General features: G+C 49.6%; 1 protein-coding gene across 4 annotated transcripts; it reads left to right on the forward strand.

Annotated features, from left to right (window-relative positions):
• Window positions 1-2,115: 2,115 nt before the first annotated feature.
• Window positions 2,116-24,487, forward strand: LOC120861196 (intraflagellar transport protein 27 homolog). 4 transcript variants are annotated; one of them, XM_040236852.1, is made up of 7 exons: window positions 2,116-2,542; window positions 9,098-9,177; window positions 9,529-9,588; window positions 12,491-12,550; window positions 16,331-16,448; window positions 17,369-17,478; window positions 24,253-24,487. In XM_040236852.1, the coding sequence occupies exons 1-7, from the start codon at window positions 2,509-2,511 to the stop codon at window positions 24,349-24,351; spliced, it is 561 nt and encodes a 186-aa protein (XP_040092786.1). In that variant the 5' UTR covers window positions 2,116-2,508; the 3' UTR covers window positions 24,352-24,487. The 4 variants fall into 4 exon arrangements, with proteins under 4 accessions (XP_040092786.1, XP_040092785.1, XP_040092788.1 ...); XM_040236851.1 differs by lacking the exon at window positions 9,098-9,177 and adding an exon at window positions 3,488-3,731 and having other exon boundaries at window positions 2,125-2,542; XM_040236854.1 differs by lacking the exons at window positions 9,098-9,177; window positions 12,491-12,550 and adding an exon at window positions 3,488-3,731 and having other exon boundaries at window positions 2,125-2,542.
• The last annotated feature ends 976 nt before the right edge of the window (window positions 24,488-25,463 follow it).

Consider the following 25,463-nt stretch of genomic DNA (forward strand, 5'->3'; position numbering starts at 1 on the left):
ACCCCATGGAGGCTCCTCTGTCCATGGAATTCTCCACACAAGAATACTGGAGTGGGTTGCCATTTCCTTCTCCAGGGAACCTTCCCAACCCAAGGACTGAACCCAGATCTCCTGCATTGCAGGCAGATTCTTTACAGTCCTGAGCCACCAGGGAAGCCCCTCTGGGAAGACACAAAATGCTCTTACAACAGTATTGACCAAAATCATACCCAGAACAGGAAGGAAAGGGCCATGGCAGATGTGGTGCTGAGGAGGACAACCCCATAAAGGAAGTGCAATTATTACCCCCCACCCCTTCACAGATGAGGAAACAGGTTCACAGAGGTATCACCCCCAGATGGATCTCAGCATCTGAGCCCCATGGAGCTGCCTCAGGAGGTTGACTCACTCAAGAGGTCCTTTAAGGGATTAACAGGACAGTCTGGAGGCAGAGGCAGGAAGACCAGGAGAGGCTTTGTGACTCACCGAGACCTGGGGAGTCTGAGACAGACTGCATGATGTCTCCCAAGAAAACAAGTAAGTAAGGCGGAATGCAGGAGACATGTCTTAAACATAACACCAGGCATGACTGGCAAGGAAAGATAATTCCAGACAACTTGCATTGTTTCAGTCCTGATTCAAGACTGAAGCATTTGCAGCAGTTTGTAGAACATGTGTGTGTTCATTGCCCTGCGAAAGATTGGCAGCCACAGTAAGACACCCGGCAGGCGAGAGAGGTTCCATGTAAACGAAAGGCATGTGTGTGTGCACGCTCAGTCATATCCAACTCTTTGCAACCTCATGGACTGTAGCCCACCAGGCTCCTCTGCCCATGGAATCTTCCAGGCAAGAATACTGGAGTAGGTTGCCATTTCCTATTCCAGGGGATCTCCCCTACCCAGGGATTGAAACCACGTCTCCTGTGTCTCCTGCATTTGCAGCCAGATTCTTTACCACAGTCACCCGGGAAGTCCTAAATGAAAGGCATACGATAGCAAATTCTGGAGGTTGCATCTTCCCCGAGGGGCTGTTCTTCCCTTTCAGCACCAGCCATCCCAGAGGAACCGGCAGGAGTGAGAAAAGGGGTGCAGGCATCTGGCCGACATGACGGTGATGATAAACCCAATCTGTTCAGTAAATCTCTTCTCATTCATTCATTCATCACTGCTCAACACCTACTGTGTCCCAGGCACTTACAGTCTCAGGACAACTGAAGAAGGTGGATTCCACAAGCCCCTTTTAAAAGTGAGGAAACAGACTCAGGGGTGAGGCCACTTGCCCAGGTCAGGAAGACGACAGTGATTTCAGTCTGGGGTACCTGACCGCAGAGCAATAGGGGCCTCCCGGGAAAGTCAGCCTCCTTGGGGGGGGGGGGGGGCGGGGGGAGGGGCGGGGAGGGGAAATATTCAGGATGCTGGCTTTCATTCCAGGTGTGGTATATGATACGTTCTCCACTCACAAGACGGGCTGGGCTCAGAGGAAAGTACAACTTCAAATTCCCGAGTCCAACCGCTCCCCCACATCCTCCACTTGTCCTTTGTCCATAGACATCACTTTTAACACTTTCGTATTTAAAGCGCGTAACATCCCTGGGCTTTAAGGAGCCAAAGACTGGATTTCTTGATGCACTTTACGTCCACGCTCCCTGGAATCTGGGACTTGGAGGGACGAAAAGCGCTGCTTCCGCGAGGTCAAGCTGGCTCAAAGCTCGGCCTGGGCAAGCGCACCTCGGTCCAGTGCGCCGGCGCCGCTCCAGTCTCCCGCGCTCGCGGAAGGCCCGCTTCATGGGCGAACCCACTTCCAGAAGGGCAGGAGGGTACGGCAAGTCCCCATTTCTCCCAAAGATGGGCCTAGCCAGCCTCTGACCAATCAGAAAGCTTGTTTTATCACCGCTTCTGGATATACTAGGTTGGAGCTGCTTTTCCCTGAACTTTCAAGCCATGCGGGGACGGGAGGCGGAAATGATTGACATCTTCTGCAACTATTAGTCAAGCGAGGTAAACTTGAAGAGCAGTTGCTACTACGAATTATCTGGCGAGAGAAGGCTGTTAGCCCTGCCCCCTTCTCTCACTGGTCTCCGTGAGCCCTAGCGGGGGTGGGAGTTTTTGATGGCAGCCAATCGATGGCCAGCGAGGAGGGGGACGAGGAGGCGGGGCAGGCGGGCGGTGGTTGCCCCGCGATCACAGCCACAGTGGGGCTGGGGCCCGGAGGGTTTCTGGGTCACTGTTCCTGAACCACACTGCCGGGGGCTGGACTGGGTTCGGGAGCCGCATCGCCTCCCTGGCACCTTCCCGGCTGCCTTCTGAAGAACTTGACCCCTTCTAGCGCTCCTCCGCGCCCCACCGCGACCCTAGCGCCAGATACCGTCCCGCGGGCTGCCCGAAGGGTCCAGGCCCCATTGTCCCGGTCCCCACCGCGGCCACTGGCCCCTTGAGCGCCAGTTCTCCCTACTCCCCTTCCCAGGTAGGGCCACCAACCCCTCCAGCAGCCGCTCTTCTCTTGTCTGCTCCGTGGAGGTGGTTGGTTACCATGGTGAAGCTGGCAGCCAAATGCATCCTGGCAGGTGAGTGAAAACTTGCGGAAGAATATAGTGTCCGGAGTCCAGAGACTTCATAAATTGTTGAGAACTTTTGTTCACGTAAATTGTCTACCGTCTTTCCCTTTCTCTCTCCCAAAGGCGAGTTAATGCAGTTACTGATCTAGTAAATTCCATTAGGCATGGGATAATTATCTTCCAGAGCACACTTGTAGCTGCAGCTGGTTTCCTTCGCTCCCTGTCATACTCTGAGACCCCCGTCAACAATTGGAGCTGTACTCAAGAGGAGCAGACTGGTTTTTTAAAAAATCAGGCTAAGCACACCGTAAATGCTTTAACTAAACCATGTGCTGTACTCCAAAGTTAGGCATCAGTGACTTAGGTGGATTATGGACCTGGGACCTCAGAGCACAGATGTACTTTCCTGCGTCCTTGCTGCGTTGCCAGGCACATGTATTTCATTTAACCCTTTCACTAGGTAGCACCCTGGAGTAGGGCTTCCCCGGTAGCTCAGCTGGTAAAGAATCTGCTTGCAATGCAGAAGACCCCGGTTCAATCCCTGGGTCAGAAAGATCCCCTGGAGAAGGGAATAGCAACCCACTCCAGTATTCTTGCCTGGAGAATCCCATGGGCAGAGGAGCTTAGCGGGCTGCAGTGCATGAGGTTGCAGAATCTGACACAGCTGAGCAACTAAGCACAGCATGGCACGGCACCCTGGTTAGATGCTGAATTGTTCTGACCTCATCGAGGACTGAGATGAAGTCTCTTGCCCAGGGTCACCCCCGAGTGAAGGAAGGTCCTAGCCAGGATTCCCACCCTCCATATCTGCTCACCCCCATAATTCTTAACTTGTGTTACTGTTGAACCTGTTACCTTTCCAGGTTTTTCTGACCAATTCAGGAAAGAAGCAGTGAGAGATTATGTAGAGGAAACGGAGATTCTTTTTTTTTTTTTTTTATTCTTCTCTTTCAGACTGAAAGGGGTGGTGTTTGTAATGACTTTTCCAGTTTGGAAGTAAAAGGGTCACACAGAAAGATGACTGATCGAAGTCACTCAGATCATGCTGGAGCAAAAGAAATGAATGGTCTTCAAAAGCAGTGTCTACGTTCCCAGAGCACCAGCGGGGGCAGTATTGTGCAACAAAAATAATTCCACAGATTGGCTGTGTCCTCTTGGACACAGCACTTCTCTGAGCCTCAGTCTCCTCATGGATAAGGTGGAGACGTTTTTCTCTGAAGTTAGATTTTTTTTTTTAAATGGGCTTCTCTCTCTGACTGTTCTTTCTCCTATTTCTTTTTTAAATCAACTTCTATCACGAGGCTAACTTACTGAGCATCATCTTTGTGCCTGCGCTGTGCTATACCCTCAGCACAGGTCATCTCAACAGCTCTGTGGGGTCAGGATTATCGTCATTCTCCTCTACAGATGGGACAGCTGAGGACCAGAGAGGTTGGGGCATTTGCCCTGGGTCACACAGCTGGATTTGGCTGAGCTGATATCTAGACCCAGGTGATCTGATTTCCAGGGCTTGTTCTTAGCCCCACAGGCTACCATCTCAGGCCTTGATTCTAGACTCCTTGTCCTTTATACTCACACTCTCAGATACTAGTTTTACCTGATTTCATCCGTGGCCTTATAAGTCTTTCCTAAACTCCAACCTAGCCCTCAATCTGTAGCCTCCTTTTGAGGCCTTAAGGATATCTGTCTCATCTTGGAAGTTTCCAGGGACCAACAGACCTCAGTGCAGGGAATCACTATGCACAGCCCATCTCCACCCCACCCCCACCACATGCACCTCCTCCCGCACTGACCAGCTCTTTAAACGGAGCCAGTCTGCATTGTTCTCTCACAGAACTAGCTACCAAAGGTCGTGATAACTCAATTCAAGTGCTTATTCAGTCCTCATATTTATTGAGCACCTACTATGTGTAAGTTGCCACGCAAGGTGCACTGGGAATCCCAGGATGAACCCAGCCCACTCCCACACTGAAGGAAGCCCTGGGTTGCACACAAACGCTTATAACGCAGCAAACACCCTTTGTGTGACAGCTCCCAGAGGAATACCTCAAGGCACGGCTGCTAATTGTGTGCTGCTTCAGACAAAGAGAGAAAGCAACACTTAACATTTATCTGTATTTTATGTGCTTCCAGATCACTTAAATATTACTTAATATATGTCAGGTGCTGTAGATGTTAACTCCTTAAATCCTCATAATGATTCTCTGAGATGGGTATTGTTATTCCCCCTTTTGGAGATGTAGCAGCTGAGACCCAGAGAGATTACAGAACCAAGGTCACACAGCTCATAAGCCTTGGAGCTGGGATCTGTGCCCTGAGTACCATGGACTTAGTGCCTCTTGGCAGACATGGGGGTGATGATTGTGCCCCCCGGAAGGTTGCTCTGCCAAGTCTCCTGCCACCAGCAGTGAGCCACAGTAGCCAGGCAGGTAAAGACAGAGGACCGAGAGATGACCTCCAGAGGCTGGCCATCAGAAGGACATTCTTTGAGCTTTGCCTGGCAGAAAATTGAGCAGGATTAGGATTTGTATTAGGGAGACCTAGAAGAAGATTTTCTTCGAGGAATTATCAGGGAGCAAGAGAATAGGAGGGTAGAGCCCAGATCTTGTGTAAGGGATGGTCGGAGACAGGATTGGAAGGTAGAGAAGGATACACAGTGGGAAGGACCTTTGGACGGGCTCTGTGAGCACATCACCAGGGGAAAGCTCTGTTTTAGGAAGGCCTGTCTCTGTTGATGCCAAACTCAGGGTGAAAGAAAAGCAGCAAGAAAAAATGGAAATAGGTCCAACTGGGAAGTTTTTGCAGTCCAGACCTAGTCAAGAAAACAGAAGACACATTAGGCGTTTGAGCAGAGAGGTTCTAACGTATGGAATTGGTTCATCGGGTGTCAGAGACTGAAAAACCCAGGAGACAACATTGTCATGACACTGAAGGGGTAGGTAGAGATCAGCGTTGTCAGAAGCTTGAAAGAGACCCTCCCCCACCCCCCAAGCCAGGATCCAGATTGCCAAGAGGGGACGCTGCCCGGCTGGGGCGGTACCCGGTGTATGATGTCAGCACTTGCCATAGATCACTAGGACCCATTGCCCGCTAGCCGGGAGCTCAGTCCTGTGTTTAGGGAAAGACAATTCCGGCCCGTCCCGAGGGGCTTTATCTTAAGATCACTTCTAGTACTGAGTGCTACATGAGGTAGGGTCCAGGCAAAAAGCTGAAACTACACTCAGTATCTAGTGAGGATTTAGCATGGGATGGTCATTAAACATGTACTGGAGGGCTGGGAAGACAAATGGGAACAGCGAGGCAGCACAGAGGAACTGCAGGAAGGAGCCTCACCCCAGGGCTGCAGGAACAGAGGGAAGATGGCTGGGTATCAGAACCCCGAAGCTCAGAAGGGCCCTCGGAATTGAGCTGCATATCTCTGAGAAGGGGACTCTACCCACCGATGTTAGTGTCTCTGAGCGGGTGTACTCAGGTTGGCCCAGAAGTGCAGAACCACGAACCACACAACTGGAGGCAGCAGCCGACCTCTGCTGCCGGGGTGAAGGCCATCACTAGGAGACTGCTAGGAGAAACTGCAAGCAAAGGAGAAGGAGCAAGTCCCTCTTCCTACCCCCAACCAGCCTTCCACATTGGAAGAGTTCTTGAACTCACATTGGCTGAGCCTGACAGGAAGCCCCTGAGCCTGACAGGAAGCCCCTGGGAGATGGAGAAATGTGTGTGTGGAGCCCCAGCTCCAGCATCACAAGGCAGAACACGGATGGGTGAGTTTGGGACTGAGACGAGAGACCTAGTTGAAGTTCAAGGTAACTAGGGCAGTGTCAGCCCTGACAACAAAGGAAATTCGGTCTGGAGACCCAGCGAAGGATGTAAGGAATAAAGAGGAGGTTGCCTGGGTGTGGGAGGAAGGAGGTGGAGACTTCAGAGGTGACTGTGGGTGAAGTCTAAGGACAGTGAGAGTGAATGGTGAACAGAACAAGTGAGACAGGTGGGCAGGACCGCTCTGGCCCCAGCGTGGCTGTGGACACACTTGAGACTGGGTGAAGACCCTGCGTTGCAGTGAAGACACCCACAGGTTGTTGGAAATGCAAAGCTTGGGAGATGGATTGTGGCATGAGAAGTAACAGCAAAGGTAGTGAGAGTAAGTGGGACAGTGGATGGGGACTAAGGATGGATGCACAAGAGTGTCCACATGGGGGGAGGGGGAGGAGCAGTGGGAAAACCAAGCCAGTGCAGGCTCACCAGGGCCAGAGGGCCGCGGAAGGAGGGATCCTCCTTCAAGCTGACATCTTTCAGAGACGTTAAGGAGCATGAGGACCGGGAAAACCACTGAACTTGGCAATTATGAGGTCACAGGTGACCTTGCAGGTGGCACCCTCTCCATCAAGCAGTGCACCCGTTGTCCCCTGTCCCCACCGTCACCCCTGGGCTCAGCCTCCTCCAGGGAAGTCCTCCCTGCTGACGAAAGCCCTCATCAGCTTCTCTCCTCCCTGTGCCCTCAGACACCTTGGTTCTCAGCTTGCATTATTTGAACTTGCACTTGTCGTCTTGTTGCTCTGCAAACGTTTTATCAGCTGGCTCCCCTTCCTGCGCATGCTCAGATCCTTCCTTAGCCGACACCAAAGGTTTTCCAAAAGTATGGGGAACTCTGACTGACAGTCAGAAGCAATATATATGAAATTAACCAGAACAAATCTGTGGGGAATTTCACAAGCGGGAGGAGTCAATTTCCAACTGGATGCAGAAGCAAAATTGAAGTCGAGAGGGTGGATACAGTCATCTCCTGAAAGGCTGCAGGGATGAGGACCCGCAGGGGCAGTTTAGAAATGGGCCAGAAGGGTCCCTGAGCTCTAGGAGAGGGGTAGACTGGCAGAAAGAGTGTGCTACTGGAATCCTAGGCAGATTACTTAGCTCTCTGAGTTTCAGTATCTTCATCTGTCAAATAAGGGGCCTGGGAAGGAGTGAATGAGATTGTATGAATGGGTCCATAATGGAGGCTTAGCCCATGTTGGTTCCCTTCTAAGAAGTGGTAGCAGATAGAAAAGCAAGACCTGACTAGCTCATTCAGACCCAGAGAAGTCAACGTGAAAGGAAACATCACGAGTAGTCAAGTAATTGTCTCACATGAGGTGACAAAAGTCAAAACTGAAAAGTGAACAGAGCAGGCGGCTATCAAGGAGTCAAGTGAAAGGAACGTTGAGCCACCCATGATGTGGGTCAAGGTGAGAAGATGACATCAAAGGGTGCAGCTAAGAAGGCTGTGAGCTTGACGGCGATTGTGCTGAGAATCAAAGGGGAGAGAAAGCAGAAGACAGGTGTTCTGCCAAGGTGCTGGGTGATGGAGGCAGAATCTGTGTGAATCTCAAGGTGGAAAAGATCTTGCAAATGAAAACAGCGTGGTATCCAAGGAGGCCACGCCACCAGTGGGGGTGTTGGGAGGGTGCAGGGGAGTGAAGGATGAGGCCTGAGAGTCTCCAGCACTCCTGGGGGCCCGGGAGGAACTCCAGAACAAATTGCCCCTGCCGCCTTGTGAAAGGTCCAGGTTTCAGACTTGAAAATGTGACATTAACTTTTAGTTTGGAGGTACCAATTTATGGGGCTGTCCACTGACAAAAGAAAGTTGAGGAAATGGGCCCCATAGGTATAAGATGGACTTAGAGGAACCAGTGGCTGTTGCCAGAGGAACCAGTGGTTGTTGCCAGTAGACTTGAAGGAGAGGCCCTGGGAAGATGGGTCCACAGTGGTTGCAAATGGGTACCAGGAGGTGGAAGTGGAAAATGTCCTTTGGAAATGGGTTTCAGGTGGCACATGTAGTCCCTGACTCTTTGTGTGTCAAAAATATGGTCCCACCTAATTCTCACCCCCTCTGCCCCCCAGTAATCATCCAGGATTCTAAAGATGAATGCTCTAAGCTCAAAGTGGTTCAGTTAGTCACCTGAACCCATAAGTCTGTGCCTGGTCATACCTCCTTGCCTTCAAGCGTGTTAAGTCACTTCAGTTGTGTCCAACGCTTTGTGACCCTTTGGACTGTAGCCCACTAGGCTCCTCTGTCCATGGGATTCTCCGGCAAGAATACTGGAGAGGGTCACCATGCCCTTCTCCAGGGAATCTTCATGACCCAGGGATTGAACCCATGTCTCTTACATCTCCTGCATTGGCAGGTGGGTTCTTTACCACTAGCGCCACCTGGGAAGCTTTTTACCTTCAAGACTTCAAAGTAAATTCAAGTTTGTAAGGAACAGGTTTTCCCCATCAGGTATGTTTCAGTGGAAGAGTCTCCGTTCTGTTTCCAGTGCTCAGAAGCCCTCCTTCGACTCTGTTACCTTCCGGGTCAGTTTTTGTAGATGAAAGGATTAGCCCGGAAGAAATGAAGCTGGTTTGGAAAATGGGTCTCACAGACTCATTGCCCTGCCAGCAACCCCAGGGCAATTTCCCATGAGAATCAGGCACGTTTTCTCTGAGAACTCATTGAAGTTTTTCAGTTTCTAGACTTAAGTTTCTGGAGTGAGAGATCCTTGAGTCAGATTAGTGTGAAAGCAGTGTTTTTCTTCTACTCTGACCTTGCAGGAGACCCCACCGTGGGCAAGACTGCCCTGGCACAGCTCTTCCGCAGCGACGGGACCCATTTCCAGAAGAACTACACCCTGGTGAGATGTGGGTGTCGTAGGCCTGGCAGAGGCTTAAAGAGAAGTGATTAGATAACCCTAAGGGAGCGACTTTCCCAATGTCCTTAAGAAACCCTCAGAGACCTGACAAATGGCCACAAGCCACAGGGCGTGGAGCCATATGGAGCAGACTAGCCTGTGGTCAGCTGGCCACCACACACCCCTGGTCGTGGGCAGGGGTTGGACGAGACTAGGTCCTCTCTGACTTCTACACAAGAAGTGAGCCTAGAATAGACACCGGAACCAGGGACACGCCTCCCAGGGTGGGGTACTCTTCCTGACAGCACACCCCGTGGGCCCCCCAACATATGTGTTCTTCCTTTTCCTCTGCAGACGACAGGGGTGGATCTGGTGGTGAAGACAGTGCCAGTCCCTGACACGGGGGACAGTGTGGTGAGTGGTCCCCTTGCTCCCCCAAGGGAGCTCAGTGCTGCCCCAGCTCTGCCTGCGTCTGTCCTCCCTGGGAGAGAAGCAGCGCTATCCCTGGGGAACAGCAATTTGCTAGCTCTCGCCTTCTGGGGGAAAGACTTCAGTCGAGAGACACAGGGCAGCTTTTTTTTTTTTTTAATTGGATGTAGCTGATAAAGTGGTGTTCAGTTATACCGCAAAGTGAATCAGATATATATATCAGTAGTTGCTCAATTGTGTCCAAGTCTTTGTGACCCCATGGACTGTAGCCCTCCAGGCTCCTCTGTCCTTGGAATTCTTCAGGCAGGAATACTGGAGTGGGTTGCCATGCCCTTCTCCAAGGGATCTTCCTAACCCAGGGATCAAACCCAGGTCTCCTGCATCGCGGGCAGACTCTTTACCATCTGAGCCACCAGGGAAGCCCCCATATATGTGTGTGTGTGTGTTACATATACACTCTTTCAGATTATTTTCCCAATGGGCCATTACAGACTATTGAGTAGAGTTCTTGGTGCTATACAGTAGGTCCTTATTAGTTATCTGTTTTATATATAGTAGTGTGTATGTGTCAGTTCCAGTCTTCCAATTTATCCCTCCCCCTGCTTGACCCCTGGTAGCCATAAGTTTGTTTTCTATGTCTGTAACTTGATTTCTGTTTTGCGGGTAAGTTCATTTGCACCCATTTTTTATAGTCCACATTTAAGCAATATCATATGATATTTGTCTTTGACATAGAACAGTTTTAAATAGCAATAGTTTTATTAAGCAAAACAAGAGTATCCTCTTGAGAAAGGATAGGTTGTTTGGAAATCAGAAGCAGCCCCACAGTGGGGTACAGTTGGGGTCTTTAGAGCGGTGGTCCCTCTCTGTGCCCTGCATTGTCTGACTGACAGGTTGATTGACAGCTTTAGGTTCTAGAATTTTTCTCCTTGTGCACAGGCGGCTTACCCATAAGCACCCAAGTGTAACCCACAGCGGGGGTGCAGGGGGCGGGCAGAAAGTGCAATGCTAATTCATTACAAATACAGCATAATGAACCCCTGGTTATTTTGAGTCACCATTTAGGTCTTGGTGTGCCTGTGCCAACCTGTGCTGGAGGTTTTATCTTGCTTGATTTTGACAAGGCTGGAAATTTAGCAGTAGTCCTTGACTAGGAGAGGTGGTCAAGGACTAGGAGAAGAGGGGTCTCTGGGCATGCTCTGATCCCCAGTGTCCAGGTGGGGGAAGGAAAGAGGACCGTGTCCAGGATGCAGCAGGACCTGCTCACATCTGGCTAGCTACCCAGTAGTGCCAGGACTTGGTCTAGACTTGTCTGAGCATTTGGGAATAGAATGAGGGGAACATGGGAAGCGCTGTAGGGAAGGGATGAAGAAGAGGAGGTGAGGCGAACAGTTGCCAAAAGAAAAGAAGGCTAGGAACTCAGAGGTACATGTTTCAGCTGTGACACTGCCATGGCCAGGTTCCCTCCTGCAATAGTTAACTGTTGTTGTTTAGTTACCCAGTCCTGTGCGACTCTGCAGCTCCGTGGACTGCAGCACGCCAGGCTTCCCTGTCCTTCACTATCTCCCGGAGCTTGCCCAAACTCATGTCCATTGAGTTAAGAACCAGAACCTAATTATATGACTGTCTCTACCACCCCATAGTTTTGTAATGATTTGAAGAAAAGAATAAAGCAATATCTTGATTTTCAGTTAGCAAAAGTGAGGGGATATTTTGTAACAGTATTCGGTGACTTGGGCTGCCATATGTTACATTATTAATAAATAGAAGTCTATATTCAATTAATAAAATCTATAGAGAAAAAGAGGAAGTGAGGAAGACTGGACTCTGGACCTCACCCTTAGAACTTCCTGCGTATCAAGGTTCCTAACCCGCATCTCTCTGTGGTAAAGCTCAACCCTTGAAATTGAATTCCAAGCTGTTACATTTGCCTGTGGGCTTCCCTGGTGGCTCAGTGCTAAAGAATCACCCTTCCAGTGCAGAAGATCCCTGGGTCAGAAAGATCCCCTGGAGAAGGAAATGGCAACCCCCTCCAGTATTCTTGCCTGGGGAATCCCATGGACAGAGGAGCCTGGCGGGCCACAGTCCATGGGGTCACAGAAGAGTCAGACACGACTTAGCAACCAAATAACAATGTTTACATGTACTTCCCTGGAGAGAAGGTTTAAGAATTGCCAGATTGTCAAAGCAGTCCATGAGCAAAAGGCAATTTTAAGTACCCGGGATGCAGTGAGAAGGGATAAAATGAACGCAGCCATCACCGATGTGCAAAGCAGAGGATGATGCTGACGTTCAGACAGCGTGTGCTGGTCACCAGAGCCAGTGGGAAATTACAGGGGCACTGGGGGAGACTTCCTGGAGTGGCAGCAACGAGGAGGGGCTCTCACCTGGGCCAGGGAAGGTTGGGACACAGAAGGGTCATCCTGAGCCCTCCGCCAGCATCAAGCCTCAGCTGTCCAGAACCCTGACAGACTGTCCTACTTTAAATGCCTTCCCCAGGCCTCCTCCGTGACCTCCTTTAAACAGGATCGTTTTTTCAAGATTTGAAAATCAATTTGGTTAACAAAGTGCAGAATGACCTTTTGGAAACCAGAGCACTTGTCAGCCTGTTTAGCATTCTGTTCCGCCAGGTGGGGAGTCAGCTTGTTCCTGGTATTTTTGCACTCGGGGTTAGAAGAGGTGAGACGCCACCCAGAAGGGGCTGCTTGGGGTGGGAAACAGTTGTACCTGAGTTCGTTCTTCTTCCCATCCTCTTCTGCCTGCCGAGGGCAAGAGATAAATGTACGTGCATGTGTGCATGCGTGGATCACCCTAAAGGTGAGCGGGAGTCCTATCCACGTGTGCAGGGGTTTCCTCAACTTTCTGAGACCGGCCTTTCTGATTCCAGGAACTGTTCATTTTTGACTCAGCCGGCAAAGAGCTGTTTTCTGAAATGCTGGATAAATTGGCAAGTATCAGTCTTTTTTCTAACCTCCGCCTCCCTCCAAAGGTTTGCCCCTTAACAATGCCCACTGCACTCCAGTCACCAGGAGAGGTGACCATGGCAACATTCTTTAAGGGTCATTCCTCCCAGCCTTGGGGCTTGTGGCCCCTTGGCAGGTAGAGCAGCTTTTGAATGTGATTTGTGATTGCCCCTCCCCCCAACTCTGGACTAGCTGGGCTCCCAATGTGCCAGAGTAGCCTCCGACTCTGGTGACTCTCTTCTCTTAGCAACCCCCTCCTAGGGATGTTTTTCTCAGTCCTCTCCTGCACTAGTGGTGAAGAGCCTGCCTGCCAATGCAGGAGACTTAAGAGATGCAGGTTCGATCCCTGGCTGGGGAAGATCCCCTGGAGGAGGACACAGCAACCCACTACAGTAATCTTGCCTGGAGAATCCCATGGACAGAGAAGCCTGGCATACAGTCTATGGGATCACAGAGTCGGACATGACTGAAGCAGCTTAGCACACATGCCACCTCCTAGGCCTGGAGCAAAGATTTCCTTCCCCACTAGGGGGTGCCCTCGAGGTCCCATAGCATGGCTCACCTTCCAGTTCAGTTGAGTTCAGTCACTCAGTCGTGTCCGACTCTTTACAGTCCCATGGACTGCAGCACGCCAGGCCTCCCTGTCCATCACCAACTCCCAGAGTTTACCCAAACTCATGTCTATTGAGTCGGTGTCTCAGGCTCTCACCTGGGCCAGCGAAGGTTGGGACACAGAAGGGTCATCCTGAGCCCTCCGCCAGCATCAAGCCTCAGCTGTCCAGAACCCTGACAGACTCATCCTCTGTCGTCCCCTTCTCCTCCCACCTTCAATCTTTCCCAGCATCAGGGTCTTTTCAAATGAGTCAGTTCTTCACATCAGGTGGCCATAGTATTGGAGTTTCAGCTTCAGCATCAATCCTTCCAATGAGTATTCAGGACTGATTTCTTTTAGAATGGACTGATTGGATCTCCTTGCAGTCCAAGGGACTCAACAGTCTTCTCCAGCACCACAGTTCAAAAGCATCAATTCTTCAGCGCTTAGCTTTCCTTATAGTCCATCTCTCACGTCCATACATGACTACTGGAAAAACCATAGCTTTGACTAGACAGAACCTTGTTGGCAAAGTAATGTCTCTGCTTTTGAATATGCTATCTAGGTTGGACATAACTTTTCTTCCAAGGAGCAAGCATCTTTTAACTTCATGGCTGTAGTCACTATCTACAGTGATTTTAGAGTCCAAAAAAATAAAGTCTGTCACAGTTTCCATTGTTTCCCTATCTATTTGCCATGAAGTGAGGAACAGATGCCATGATCTTCATTTTCTGAATGTTGAGTTTTAAGCCAGCTTTTTCACTTTCCTCTTCCACTTTTATCAAGAGGCTCTTTTGTTCTTCTTCACTTTCTGCCATAAGGGTGGTGTCATCTGCATATCTGAGCTTATTGATATTTCTCCCAGCAATCTTGATTCTAGCTTGTGCTTTATCCAGCCCAGTGTTTCTAATGATGTACTCTGCATAGAAGTTAAATAAGTAGGGTGACAATATACAGCCTTGACATACTCCTTTCCCTATTTGGAACCAGTCTGTTGTTCCATATCCAGTTCTAACTGTTGCTTCTTGACCTGCATACAGATTTCTCAGGAGGCAGGTCAGGTGGTCTGGTATTCCCATCTCTTTCAGAATTTTCCACAGTTTTCTGTGGTCCACACAGTCAAAGGCTTTGGCATAAGTAGATGTTTTTCTGGAACTCTCTTGCTTTTTCCATGATCCAGCAGATGTTGGCAATTTGATCTCTGATGTCTCTGCCTTTTCTAAATCCAGCTTGAACATCTGGAAGTTCATGGTTCACCTACTGTTGAAGCCTCGCTTGAAGAATTTTGAGCATTACTTTGCTAGCATGTGAGATGAGTGCAATTGTGCGGTAGTTTGAGCATTCTTTGACATTGCCTTTCTTTGGGATTGGAATGAAAACTGACCTTTTCCAGTCCTGTGACCACTGCCGAGTTTTCCAAATTTGCTGGCATATTGAGTGCAGCACTTTCACAGCATCATCTTTTAGGATTTGAAATAGCTCAACTGGAATTCCATCACCTCCACTAGCTTTGTTTGTAGTGATGCTTCCTAAGGCCCACTTGACTTTGCATTCCAGGATGTCTGGCTCTAGGTTGGTGATCACACCATCATGTTTATTTGGGTTGTGAAGATCTTTTTTGTACAATTCCTCTGTGTATTCTTGCCACCTCTTCTTAATATCTTCTGCTTCTTTTAGGTCCATACCATTTCTGTCCTTTATTGTGCCCATATTTGCAAGCCCGCCCCATCTAGGTTTGCTCTGGGACCCGCCCCTGCTTCCCAGGCTCCTCCAGCCAGCCCACCCTTCCTGTTAGGATCCAGTTTGCTGTACCTTCCGCTAATCTGGGCCAGTGAGCTCATTAGAAGGTTTGAGATCTCCAGAACCCCTGCCTTTCCAAGAACAGCTACATTTTAATAGAAATTTTTGCTGCCCCCCTCCTTTTTTTTTTTCTTTTTTTGTCTAAGAGAAATAGATCTAGTGATGGTAATTTCACACAAGGCTGGCCTCATGCATGAATTCTTGGTGTTTTACCACGTGCCTACATAATGGCTGGCGCTGCCTGGCAGAGGGGATAATGTGTCTGGGGAAGTCAGGGCCGCCTGCTGCCCATCCTGGATCTGCTCACTGAGGCCTGGAGGAAGAAGGTCTCTCCTGCATATGCACAGAGGTGGTCAGTGTGGCTTCAGCTAGAGCTCTTGAGTTAGTCTGTGAAGTGAAGGTGTAAGGGCATCATCAATTTCGTCTAAGTTCCTCCCATCCTAGAGGCCTGCAGAGCCAATTCCAGGCTGAGCTTCCAAGGATAGCTAAAAGGAAAAGGCTTCTCCCTCACACCCTGGGAGGTGATAACACCGTAGAAATAAACTGGTCTCTAATTGTGCATAATGGGGTTCCCCAGAGACCAGGACGAGTATCAGCGCAGTCCCACAGCCTGTGCCAGGGAGCAGGATGGCCGAGGACTCCGAGCAGCTCCAGAAGGTGCCGGCTCCTGAGATCTTAGCCTTGGTTCTTAACTGGGACCATGAACCCTGTTCAGTGGCTGATCTGGTTTGGATTAGGGCTGACACACTGCTGGAGAAGCAGAACATACCCTTTGCGTTTTAAAAAGCTGACCCTTATTAAGAAGATGTTAGCAAACCAGCTTCCAGCAACTGGCTAATGAAAAAAAAGGATGCGCTTTCAGGCCTGCAGAGCAGAAAAGCATATCAACTTGCATAAGAGTGGGCCCTCGATGAGAACAAGTAGCAGAGTCAGTTCATGGAACCGAGGCAGACAAAGCGTTGCTGGGTAGAGAAAGGCATCAGCTCCACCCTGGTGTTTGAATCCCATGTGACCTGGGCAAGCCAGTTACCCATTCTGAACTCAGTACCTTCAGCTACATGGTAGGGATCTTCAGACCAGCCCTGCAGAGTTGGGAGGTTTCACAGTGACGCACAGAAAATCCCCAGCAGAGAGCCTGGCGTGGATTCGAGCTCTCGGCGTCACGGTCACTGCACCTAGGCCTTCCCATTCTACCTGTGAGTAAATCGTTTTCGTCCATGGGTGTGGCTCGGTTTTCTGACTCATATCCCCTTTAGGATTTTTCATTTTCCTCCATCCACGTGTCCCTTCCCTTAGAAGGCCACATTGCCTCCCTGCCTAGAAGTCACTTTCGCCGTCAGTGATGTGTTTGCATCCTATCCCCCTTGCCTAGTGGGAGAGTCCCAATGTCTTGTGTCTTGTCTACGACGTGACCAACGAGCAGTCCTTCACCAACTGCAGCAAGTGGCTGGAGAAGGCTCGGTCTCAGATTCCAGGGACCACCCTCCCAGGTAAGAGCTGCAGCATCCAGGGTTTCCAGCAGCTCCTCTGTCCTTCGAGTTGAAGGGCACAAGGTCACTGCAGAGGTACCTGTGGGTGCAAAAACAAGATGCTCTGGGCTTTGAGTGTAGCAATCTGGACTGTACCCTGGCTCTGCCCCTTCGGAGCCCTGGAAACCTCGGTTTAGTTGCCACACCTCTGAGTCTGTAGAATGGACCTGGTGATGCCCATCTGGCAGGGTTGTGGGGCAACTCAAAGATAATAAGGGGGAAGGTGTTGGGATATGAATGCGAGTTGTTTCTGGAAGGCTCACCCCAGGGAAACAGCCCTCATTTTCTCCTGTATGTGGGGCACCAGGAAATATGCAAGGCCTGCTGTCACTTCTGAATGCTCTCAATCAGTTTATTTCTCATCCCTATGTGAGATCAACAAATTCTCCTCATTAGAGACCAGGGAAAGCAATCTCCAGAGGCAGGCTCAAAAATTAGCTGCAGCGGATACAGCTGGCAACAGAACTAAATTACCTCTGCATCCCTGACTCCAAGCCCAGCCCTCAGATTAGTATTAATGACTGTTTTGAAAGTTTGCTCCATGCGCTAGAAATGATCGCAAATGCTCACATCGGTTTGGTCCTCGCCTTCACAGCACTCAGAGCATTAAGGAGACAAGGCAGGAAGGTACCTTCAAGGTCTAGAAAAGGGGCTGAACGAAAACTGCAGGTGGAACATGCATGCACTCTGCCGCCCACTCTGCCTCGGCCCCTGGGGCCCAGTGCAGAGTCTGCTGGTGCTCACCACCTGGGGTCAGATGGCCTGTCTCAGATGACATTTCATACGCCTCAGAAGTAGGCTGCTTGCTGTTTTTTCTCTCCAGCTGTCCTCCCAGACGGCCATGGTTATAATGCAGTGCTCTGATTGTCTCTTTCGAGTAGGTGTGCTGGTGGGGAACAAGACCGACCTGGCTGGCAGGCGAGTGGTAGATATGGCCCAGGCCCAGGCGTGGGCGCTGGGCCAAGGCCTGGAATGTTTTGAAACATCCGTGGTAAGTACCACCGCCTGCACCATAGCCCAGTCTGCAGGGGCCTTGGCTGGAAGCAGTTTTTCACATGACCTTGCATGCATTAAGTTACCACACCATACACAGAGCCTGATTTGGGGCTGATGTTAGATCCTTCGCCTGAGATCTCATCTCAATATAGCAAGTCACTCGTGTGTTACAATGAAGCGGATCAGCCAGCCAGCCCTAGGAAAAGCTGGATACCAGTTAGTAAGGAATACAAGCGTGTTGTGTTCAGTCACAGTGCTGCTGGACGTCTGCAGGAAGCATCATGGTTATGGCGTTGTTGGCACATTATTTTATAGGCCCTCAGAATCAGTCCGCTGATCCAGGAGCTGGCCCATACTTCCCACTTCCTGATGGGGTGACGTGACTGGCCCAAGGTCACGTGACTCATAAAGGCTTGCACCAGGACTGGGACCTCTGACTTCTGGTTCCCCTCACTGCTCCCAGTCGCCACCTTGCTGCAGCCCCAGAGTTACTCCAGGCCACAGGAGCCCTCAGGAAGTGGGACAGAGTGGTTTGTTCCCAGTACTTTCAATACATGATATCATGATTTTGGCATGTTCACAATGTCACGTGAAGCCCCTCCTATGTGGGGAGTTCTGAGTTCCCTGCAGCCGGGGTGCAGGCATGTGACCCAGGCTATACCAGTTGGATGAACACTTGTGCGATGATGGCAGGGGATCAAGTGAACACTGCCCCCTGCAGGAGCCACCCAGAAACATCCACTTCAGAGCCAGTAGGGGCCAGGGGCCAACCCCTTCCTGGGGCTCCTGGGTAGACTCGCCACGCCTGGCACAGCCTGAAACATCCCTAGTGGTCACTTGGACCTCACTCCCGGCCCTGTGGCCTCTGGCCTTGATTCTTTGGTTCTCGCAGAGAGTCAGTGGGCTACTTAATAAATAGCCCTGAGGTCATTTTCTGCTCAAACTCCACTTAAGTTACAGGCACTCTTGTTGCATCTACAAAACTCGACAGATGCAGCTCTTCAATCCCTATATGGAGGTGATCTGGTTTTTTTTTTTTTTTAGCTACATTGGGTCTTAGTTGTGGTACGTGGGGGTCTTTGTTGTATTGTCATGCGGGATCTTCCGTTGTGGTACACAGACTCTCTAGTTGCGGCACACAGGCCCAGTAGTTGCAGGGTGCAAATATAGTTGCCCCGTGGCATATGGGATCTCAGATCCCCAGCCAGGGCTCGAAGATGCATCCCCTGCATTGCAAGGTGGAGTCTTAGCCACTGGGCCACCATGGCAGTCCCTGGATGTGAACTTCTTAAACACCCCCAAAGCAGCATGCTTTCCTTAAGGAAAGTGTAGCAAGTAGAATCGGGTGCTCTGTCCCCTGATGGTGAATAGAAGCCCTGTCTGTGGGCCCCTGGAGTGTTATTGAATCTGTTTATGCCTCAGGTTCCTCACCTATTAAATAGGGATGATATAATATATTCCTCATTGAGTAATAAATATGAGAATTAAGTCAGATGGTGAATATAAAAACAGCACAAAATCTGGGGCATAGTAAACGCTCTGTCAATGTTAGCTTTTTTTAAGTATAAATATTCCCCCCAGTAATCTCATTTATACTATTATTACTCACTAAATCTTTGTATTCCTAGATTGTACGGAGGTAAATGTCAGTCTTGCCTCTGGTCCAATAATCACAAATGCTGCATTAATGAAGTTCCAGTTGGTGAGCTTTTACTGTATAGAAGGTCACCCATGTTGTACGCAGCACGCCTTTGAGCAAAGCAGTAACTCTTCTACCCGCAGCAAACAATATTTCATTTTCCCTCCTCCTCCACTCACATTCATGAAATTGCCTCCTCACCCTAATATTCCACATTCTCTGGAATTCTTGATAGAACTCAGAAATTAACCTTGACTCCCAGCTTTCATCACCAGTGACCACTAGGCTGGACGTTTAAACTCTGGTCAGGTGTTTGCTGCTACACGATTGAAATGGGCAGGTATAAATGATGTCTGGGGAGGCTGCAGCTCAGCACTTGATATTAACTGTGCAGGTTAACTAGTCCCCCCTGAGCTGATGCCAACAGAAGCACCACAAGCAGCTCAGTTAAGAAAGCTGTAATTAAAAAGGAAATACAACCAAATGCCATTTGAGACTTAGCCAAGCCCATCTCCTCTCTTCTTACTAAATGCAGCCACAGTTTTCTTACATGGCCATTTTTTTGTTTTGTTTTATTTTTTTATTGGAGTATATTTGCTTTAAAATGTTGTGTTAGTTACTGCTGTTTGATTTTCTTTTTTCTTTATAATTCCATCTTCACAACATACTCATTTTAAAACTGGAAGTTTTGTACCCTTTAATCACCTTCACCCCTTTCTCCTACCCCCACCCTCACTGTCCCTGGCAACCACCAATCTACTCTGTTTCTGAGTTGTCTTTTGTTAGATCCCACTTACAGGTGACAACATAGCAATATTTGTCTTTCTTGTCTGGCTTAGCTCACTTAGCATAATACCCTCAGGATTCATTCACGTTGTCACAAATGGCAGAATGTTCTTCTTTTTTGTGGCTGAATAGTATTCCTCTGTGTGTGGACTACACTGCCTTTATCCCCTCATCAGTGTACACTTAGGTTATTTCTGTGTCGTGACTGTTGCCGTGGATGAAGAAATCTCTCCAAGATAGTGATTTCATTTCCTTGGTTACAGACTCAGAAGTGGGTCTGAGTCTGAATCATATGCAACTCTATTTTTAATTTTTGAGGGGCCTCCATCCTGCTTTCCACACTGGCTGCACCAGTTTCATACCCACCAGCAGTACACACAGCTTCCCGTTTCTCCACGTCGTCACCAGCACTTGCTGTCTCTTGTCGTTTTGGTGATGGTCGTCTTCACAGGTGTGAGGTGACATAATGTGGTTAATTTGCATTTCCCCGATGGTTAATAATGCTGAGCGCCTTTTCATATACTTGTTGGTCCTTTGAATACCTTCTTTGGAAAAACATCTGTTGTTGATCCTTTGCCCATTGTTTTCATCATAGTATTTATGTTTTTGCTGCTGAGTTGCACAAATTCCTTGTGTGTTTTTGGTGTTAATCCTTTATGCGATGTGTGGCTTGCACATGTGTCCTTCCATCCCGCAGGCTGCCTTTTCGTCTTGCTGATGGCCCCCTAGGCTGTGCAAATGCTCGTCAGTTTGCTGTCGTCCCACTCACTGGTTTGTGCTTCAGTCTCTCATGCCTTTGGTGTCATATTCATGAAATCATTGCCAAAGCCAGTGTCAAGGATCTTTTCCCCAATGTTTTCTTCTAGGAATTTTATGATTTCATGTCTTAGGTTCATGTCTTTAATTCATTTTCAGTTAATTTCTATGAGTGGTGTCAGTTAAGGTTCTAGTTTCATCCTTTTGCATGTGAATATCTGGTTTTCCCAGCACTGTTTACTGAAGGGACTGTCTTTTCCCCTTTGAGTATTCTTGACTCCCCTGTCAAATATTAGATGACCATATCTGTATATGGTTATATCCAGGCTCTCAGTTCTGTTCCATTGCTCTTTGTATCTGTTTTTAATATTAGTGTCATATTGTTTTGAATACTGTAGCTTTGCAGTATGGTTTGAATAGGAACTATGATGCCTCCAACTTTGTTCTTTCTTATGATTGCTTTGGCTATTGGGGTCCTTTGTGGTTCCTCTTTGACTTCCTGACACCCCTCAATATTTGGCCTTTCCACACCAAAAAAATTTAAAGTATTTCTTTAAGCAGAAGTTAAAATTTTTTAATGCATTGTTTACTGCTCTAAGAAGTTGCTGCTGCTGCTGCTGCTGCTAAGTCACTTCAGTCGTGTCTGACTCTGTGTGACCCCATAGACAGCAGACCATCAGGCTCCCCTGTCCCTGGGATTCTCCAGGCAAGAACACTGGAGTGGGTTGCCATTTCCTTCTCCAATGCATGAAAGTGAAAAGTGAAAATGAAGTCGCTCAGTCGTGTCTGACTCAGCAACCCCATGGGCTGCAGCCCACTAGGCTCCTCCATCCATGGGATTTTCCAGGCAAGAGTACTGGAGTTGGGTGCCATTGCCTTCTCCTTCTAAGAAGTTGGGCAATACTAAATAAAAGCAAGTTCAAAAAAGATCCATAGGGATGGCTCCTCTTGCAGAAAGAAGAGGGGAAGGGAACTGATGTTTGTTGAGCACCTACTGTGTGCCAGGTGTTTTGCACACATTATCTATTTAGGCTTCCAACAGCCCTGCTGCTCTCTTTATCTCACTGGTGACAGACTCAGAAAGACTGCATAGCTTTCCCTGGTCACCCAGCTAACAAGCATAGAACCAGAACTAGAACACAGCCCTGCCCAGCTCGATAACCTTCTAGAAGGGGCTCTGGCCTCCCACAGAGCCCACTTTGTGAGTCTCTAGGGGGAGAGGAAATGGCAACCCACTCTAGTGTTCTTGCCTGGAGAATCCCAGGGATGGCGGAGCCTGGTGGCCTGCCGTCTATGGGGTTGCACAGAGTCGGACACGACTGAAGTGACTTAGCAGCAGCAGCAGCAGCAGCAGGGGAAGAATTCTAGGTCAGATTAAGCACTAGTCTGACTCTGCTCTAAGGATTCTTCATGCAAAGCATGAAGGTGTCCAAAGATGTCCACGAGACTATGATTTGTCATCGAACAAAAGGACTCCTGTCATTGGCAAGCCCTCTAGTGCATTTGGAAAATGGTTCCATTTACATCTGCTACTTCAGGAGCACTCCATGTGTATAAAGAGGCTTGCCTCCATTGAATTCCCTACTTTTTATGTTGTGTTTTCCCTAAGATCTAGCTTTTAAGAGCTTTCAGGTTCATTTAGAAATCCTCAAGTGTGTGCTTTGCTGGCCTCATTCTCTTCCCATTCAACACTTAACTACATTTTCAACCGAGGTAAAGTTTTGCTATTTGACATTGCCTAGGATGTTACACTCTATACAACCCAAAGCACCTTACAGATACAACTGAGTTATTCCTCTTATGCCTTGCTGCAGAGTGACAGCCTTCCGGTCCTTGGTAGTTGTATAGAACTTAGTATAGACACTTGTCTGGGCCGCCAGCGGTCCTCTCATTCCTCAGCCCCCTTTCCACACTGACACCTCTGGTTCTTCTGTTGGTGGCTTGTCTCCTCTACCTTGGGACTTGCCTTCCTGGAAAGTCCAGGAACTTTCTCTGCAGGATCTGGTTTTACATACCTGTTTCTGTCACCCTGTCTGGCAGAGTGGAAAGGCTGCTCTTCTCATACTTGGGGCCTCTGAATTCTAGGCTGGGCTCTGCCTAAGCCAGCTGGGCCACTGCACGCCTGGGACCCCAGACCACTGTCTAAAACAGAGGCACTGAGCTTGATAACCTCGTTACATCCTTTGCTTTGAAAGTCCTTCCATTTTAGTGGGACTATTTCATTGTCTCTTCTCAAGACTGCACTTTTGCCAGCAGGCAAGGATTGTCTGAAAACAAGTACTCATGCATTCATAGTTTGAGCTACTGTCTTGAAAGTAGTGGTTGCTTTCTTCTGCCAACTTATTTCTTTAAAAAAAATTTTTTTTAATACCCATGGGCACGCACATATAGAGTGACAAACGATAGCTAAGTGGAGAGAGTATCATTTTCTTTCCCCCAGAGTTTGTCATGCTCGCCCTATAGGGCCAGTTCTTCCCATGGGATGGAGAAAATCTAGGGCAAGTTCCAAAACTTTAATATTTCAGATAATAAAAAATCCTTTGGGCACCTTTCGTCACAAAATTACTCATTGTTTCAGTTATAAAAGTGGCCAGTCCTGAGTGACTGTCACAATTCTTGATTTAAAGTCAGCTCCACCCGCTGAGCCTGCTGTGGGAAGCAGGACTGGGCTTCTGCGTCTGTGTTTCTACACCTGTGCCTCCCCTCCAGCTCGCTTTGCTGGGACCTGTTCTGGCCCCTCTGGACTTGCCAGGTGTCCGAGATGCCCTCCCTACCCCCATAGGGGGCACTCTCTCACCTGCAGCTTCCGCCTCATGGATGACACCTGCTCACCCTTCCTGCAACCTCGGTTCCGGGCCATCCATTGGTGGTGGAACCCATCACCCTCCTGGGGGCTGTCCCCGTGAGGTCCCTTTAGGACAGCGTCACACCGGGCTCCTGCAGGGCCCTCTGCTGGTCCAGGGAAGCTCGGCTGCAACCCCAGTTTGACAGAGGAGGTAGTGCAGGCCGTCTTTCCTGTCCTGCTCAGCCATCCAAACAGCCAGCCCCAGCCTCACCTCAGTGCTTCCCAAGCCTGGGTCCAGCACCTTCCTAAGCCCCAGGGCTGTAGGCTTCTCTTGGGACCCTCCCACTGACCTCAGGGTGAGGGAGAAGAGAAGTGCCCACATCCCATCAGTGCACACACAACCCCCACCTCCATCCTGCTTGCTCCTCCCTCCAGAGCATGCCATCTGTTGTTTTGCTTTGACCTCTGGGACCTCAGGCAAAGCTAAGCAAGAACAAGTCTCATTTTGATGTCCTGTCACACAGAGTGAGAGTGGCTAAAAGCACAGGCTCTGTGGGAACAGGTCTAGGTTCAGACCCAGCTCCATCACGGGCAAGTGTGTGGCTTTCGGCAAGCGATCTTCATCTCTTTGCATCTCAGCTGCCTTCTTGTAAAATGGGCGGAACCGCAGTAGCGGCCCCAAGTCCTGAGAAGAAGAGGTTGAGTCAGAGGTCGGAGCACCTGACGAGAGCGGGGAATGGGGAATGCCAGCTGTCTGCAACGACCCTAAAGCCAGCCAACCCTTCTTCAACTTGTCTCTCCAGAAAGAGATGGAAAACTACGAGGCCCCCTTCCACTACCTGGCCAGGCAGTTTCACCACCTGTACCGGGAGAAACTGGAGGTTTTCCAGGCGCTGGTGTGAGAGGCTGGCCAGACCATTTCCTGCGATGGAACCCGGCCCTGGGCTCCGTCTCCTCGGAAGATGGGAGAAGATGGAGCTGCCTGGCACTTCCAGTCTATTGTGACAGCTTTAAATAAAAGGAGAAAATGGAGAAGCAGCAGCTCGTTCTGTTCTTGGCCAGGGCAGCCCTGGAACCATTTTACACTTTGGCCGCTGCTCCCAGAGTAGCACCGGAGCCTCCAGTGGTGGCAGCTGGCCCTTGGGACAGTGGGCATCCTGCCCTCCCTGAAGGACACCCCCTAACAAGAGCCCACCCACAATTTGCCGCAGTCAAGATGCTCAGCTTGGAAGTTGCCACCTGGCCAGGGCCGCTGATGGCCTTCTTGTTCTAACAGACTCAGTTTTGCTGTCTGTCTGCCCCTTTCCGGATGCCGCAGCTCCTTGGTGATGACTTCTGTCCCTAGCAAAATAGTGCCCTCTGCCGGCCGCCCTGGGTGCCTCTTCTTGATAAAGACCCAGCCCCCTCCCAGCTGCCAGGAACCCTGAGCACCCAGGGAGCCAAGAATGAGGCCACTTTCCTTTATTGACCCCGCCTCTCAGCGAGCCGGGCAGCAGTTGTAATTCTTTGCACTGAGCTTGACTGTTTTCCATCCTGTCTCTGCTGCCAGATTAATCTTCCTAAAACACCACTTTCATCATTTCACTCCCCTGATTAAAGACCCACGGAAATTCCTCAGTGCCTCTTACATCAGGGCTGCGGGCCGAGGTCTGGCATCGCAGCCCACTCCGACTGTCACCCTCACCCCAGAGTCTCAGCTTCTTTCTGCTCCAGTGCCCCAGAAGGTCATAGCCCTCCTTCAGTCCCCCACTGGGTGGGAGTGGAGATGTCCAAGCACTGGCTTTGCGGGTAAACAGACCTGGGTCTGTCCCAGGGATAGAGATAAGAACGGAAATTACTCTCATTCCTGTTTATGACCTGCCATGTCTCTACATGAGCTGAGCATGTCATACATACTAGCTAATGTAATATTCACAACGTAGAGTCTTTTTCCCACTTTTACGAATGAGGAACTGAAGTCAGAATCACGGACTCCAGAGCCCGGCCCACAGCGGCCGCCCTCTCCTGAGTCCGC

Source organism: Oryx dammah, unplaced genomic scaffold (genome assembly GCF_014754425.2).
Source record: "Oryx dammah isolate SB20612 unplaced genomic scaffold, SCBI_Odam_1.1 HiC_scaffold_11229, whole genome shotgun sequence".
Lineage (NCBI taxonomy): Eukaryota > Metazoa > Chordata > Mammalia > Artiodactyla > Bovidae > Oryx > Oryx dammah.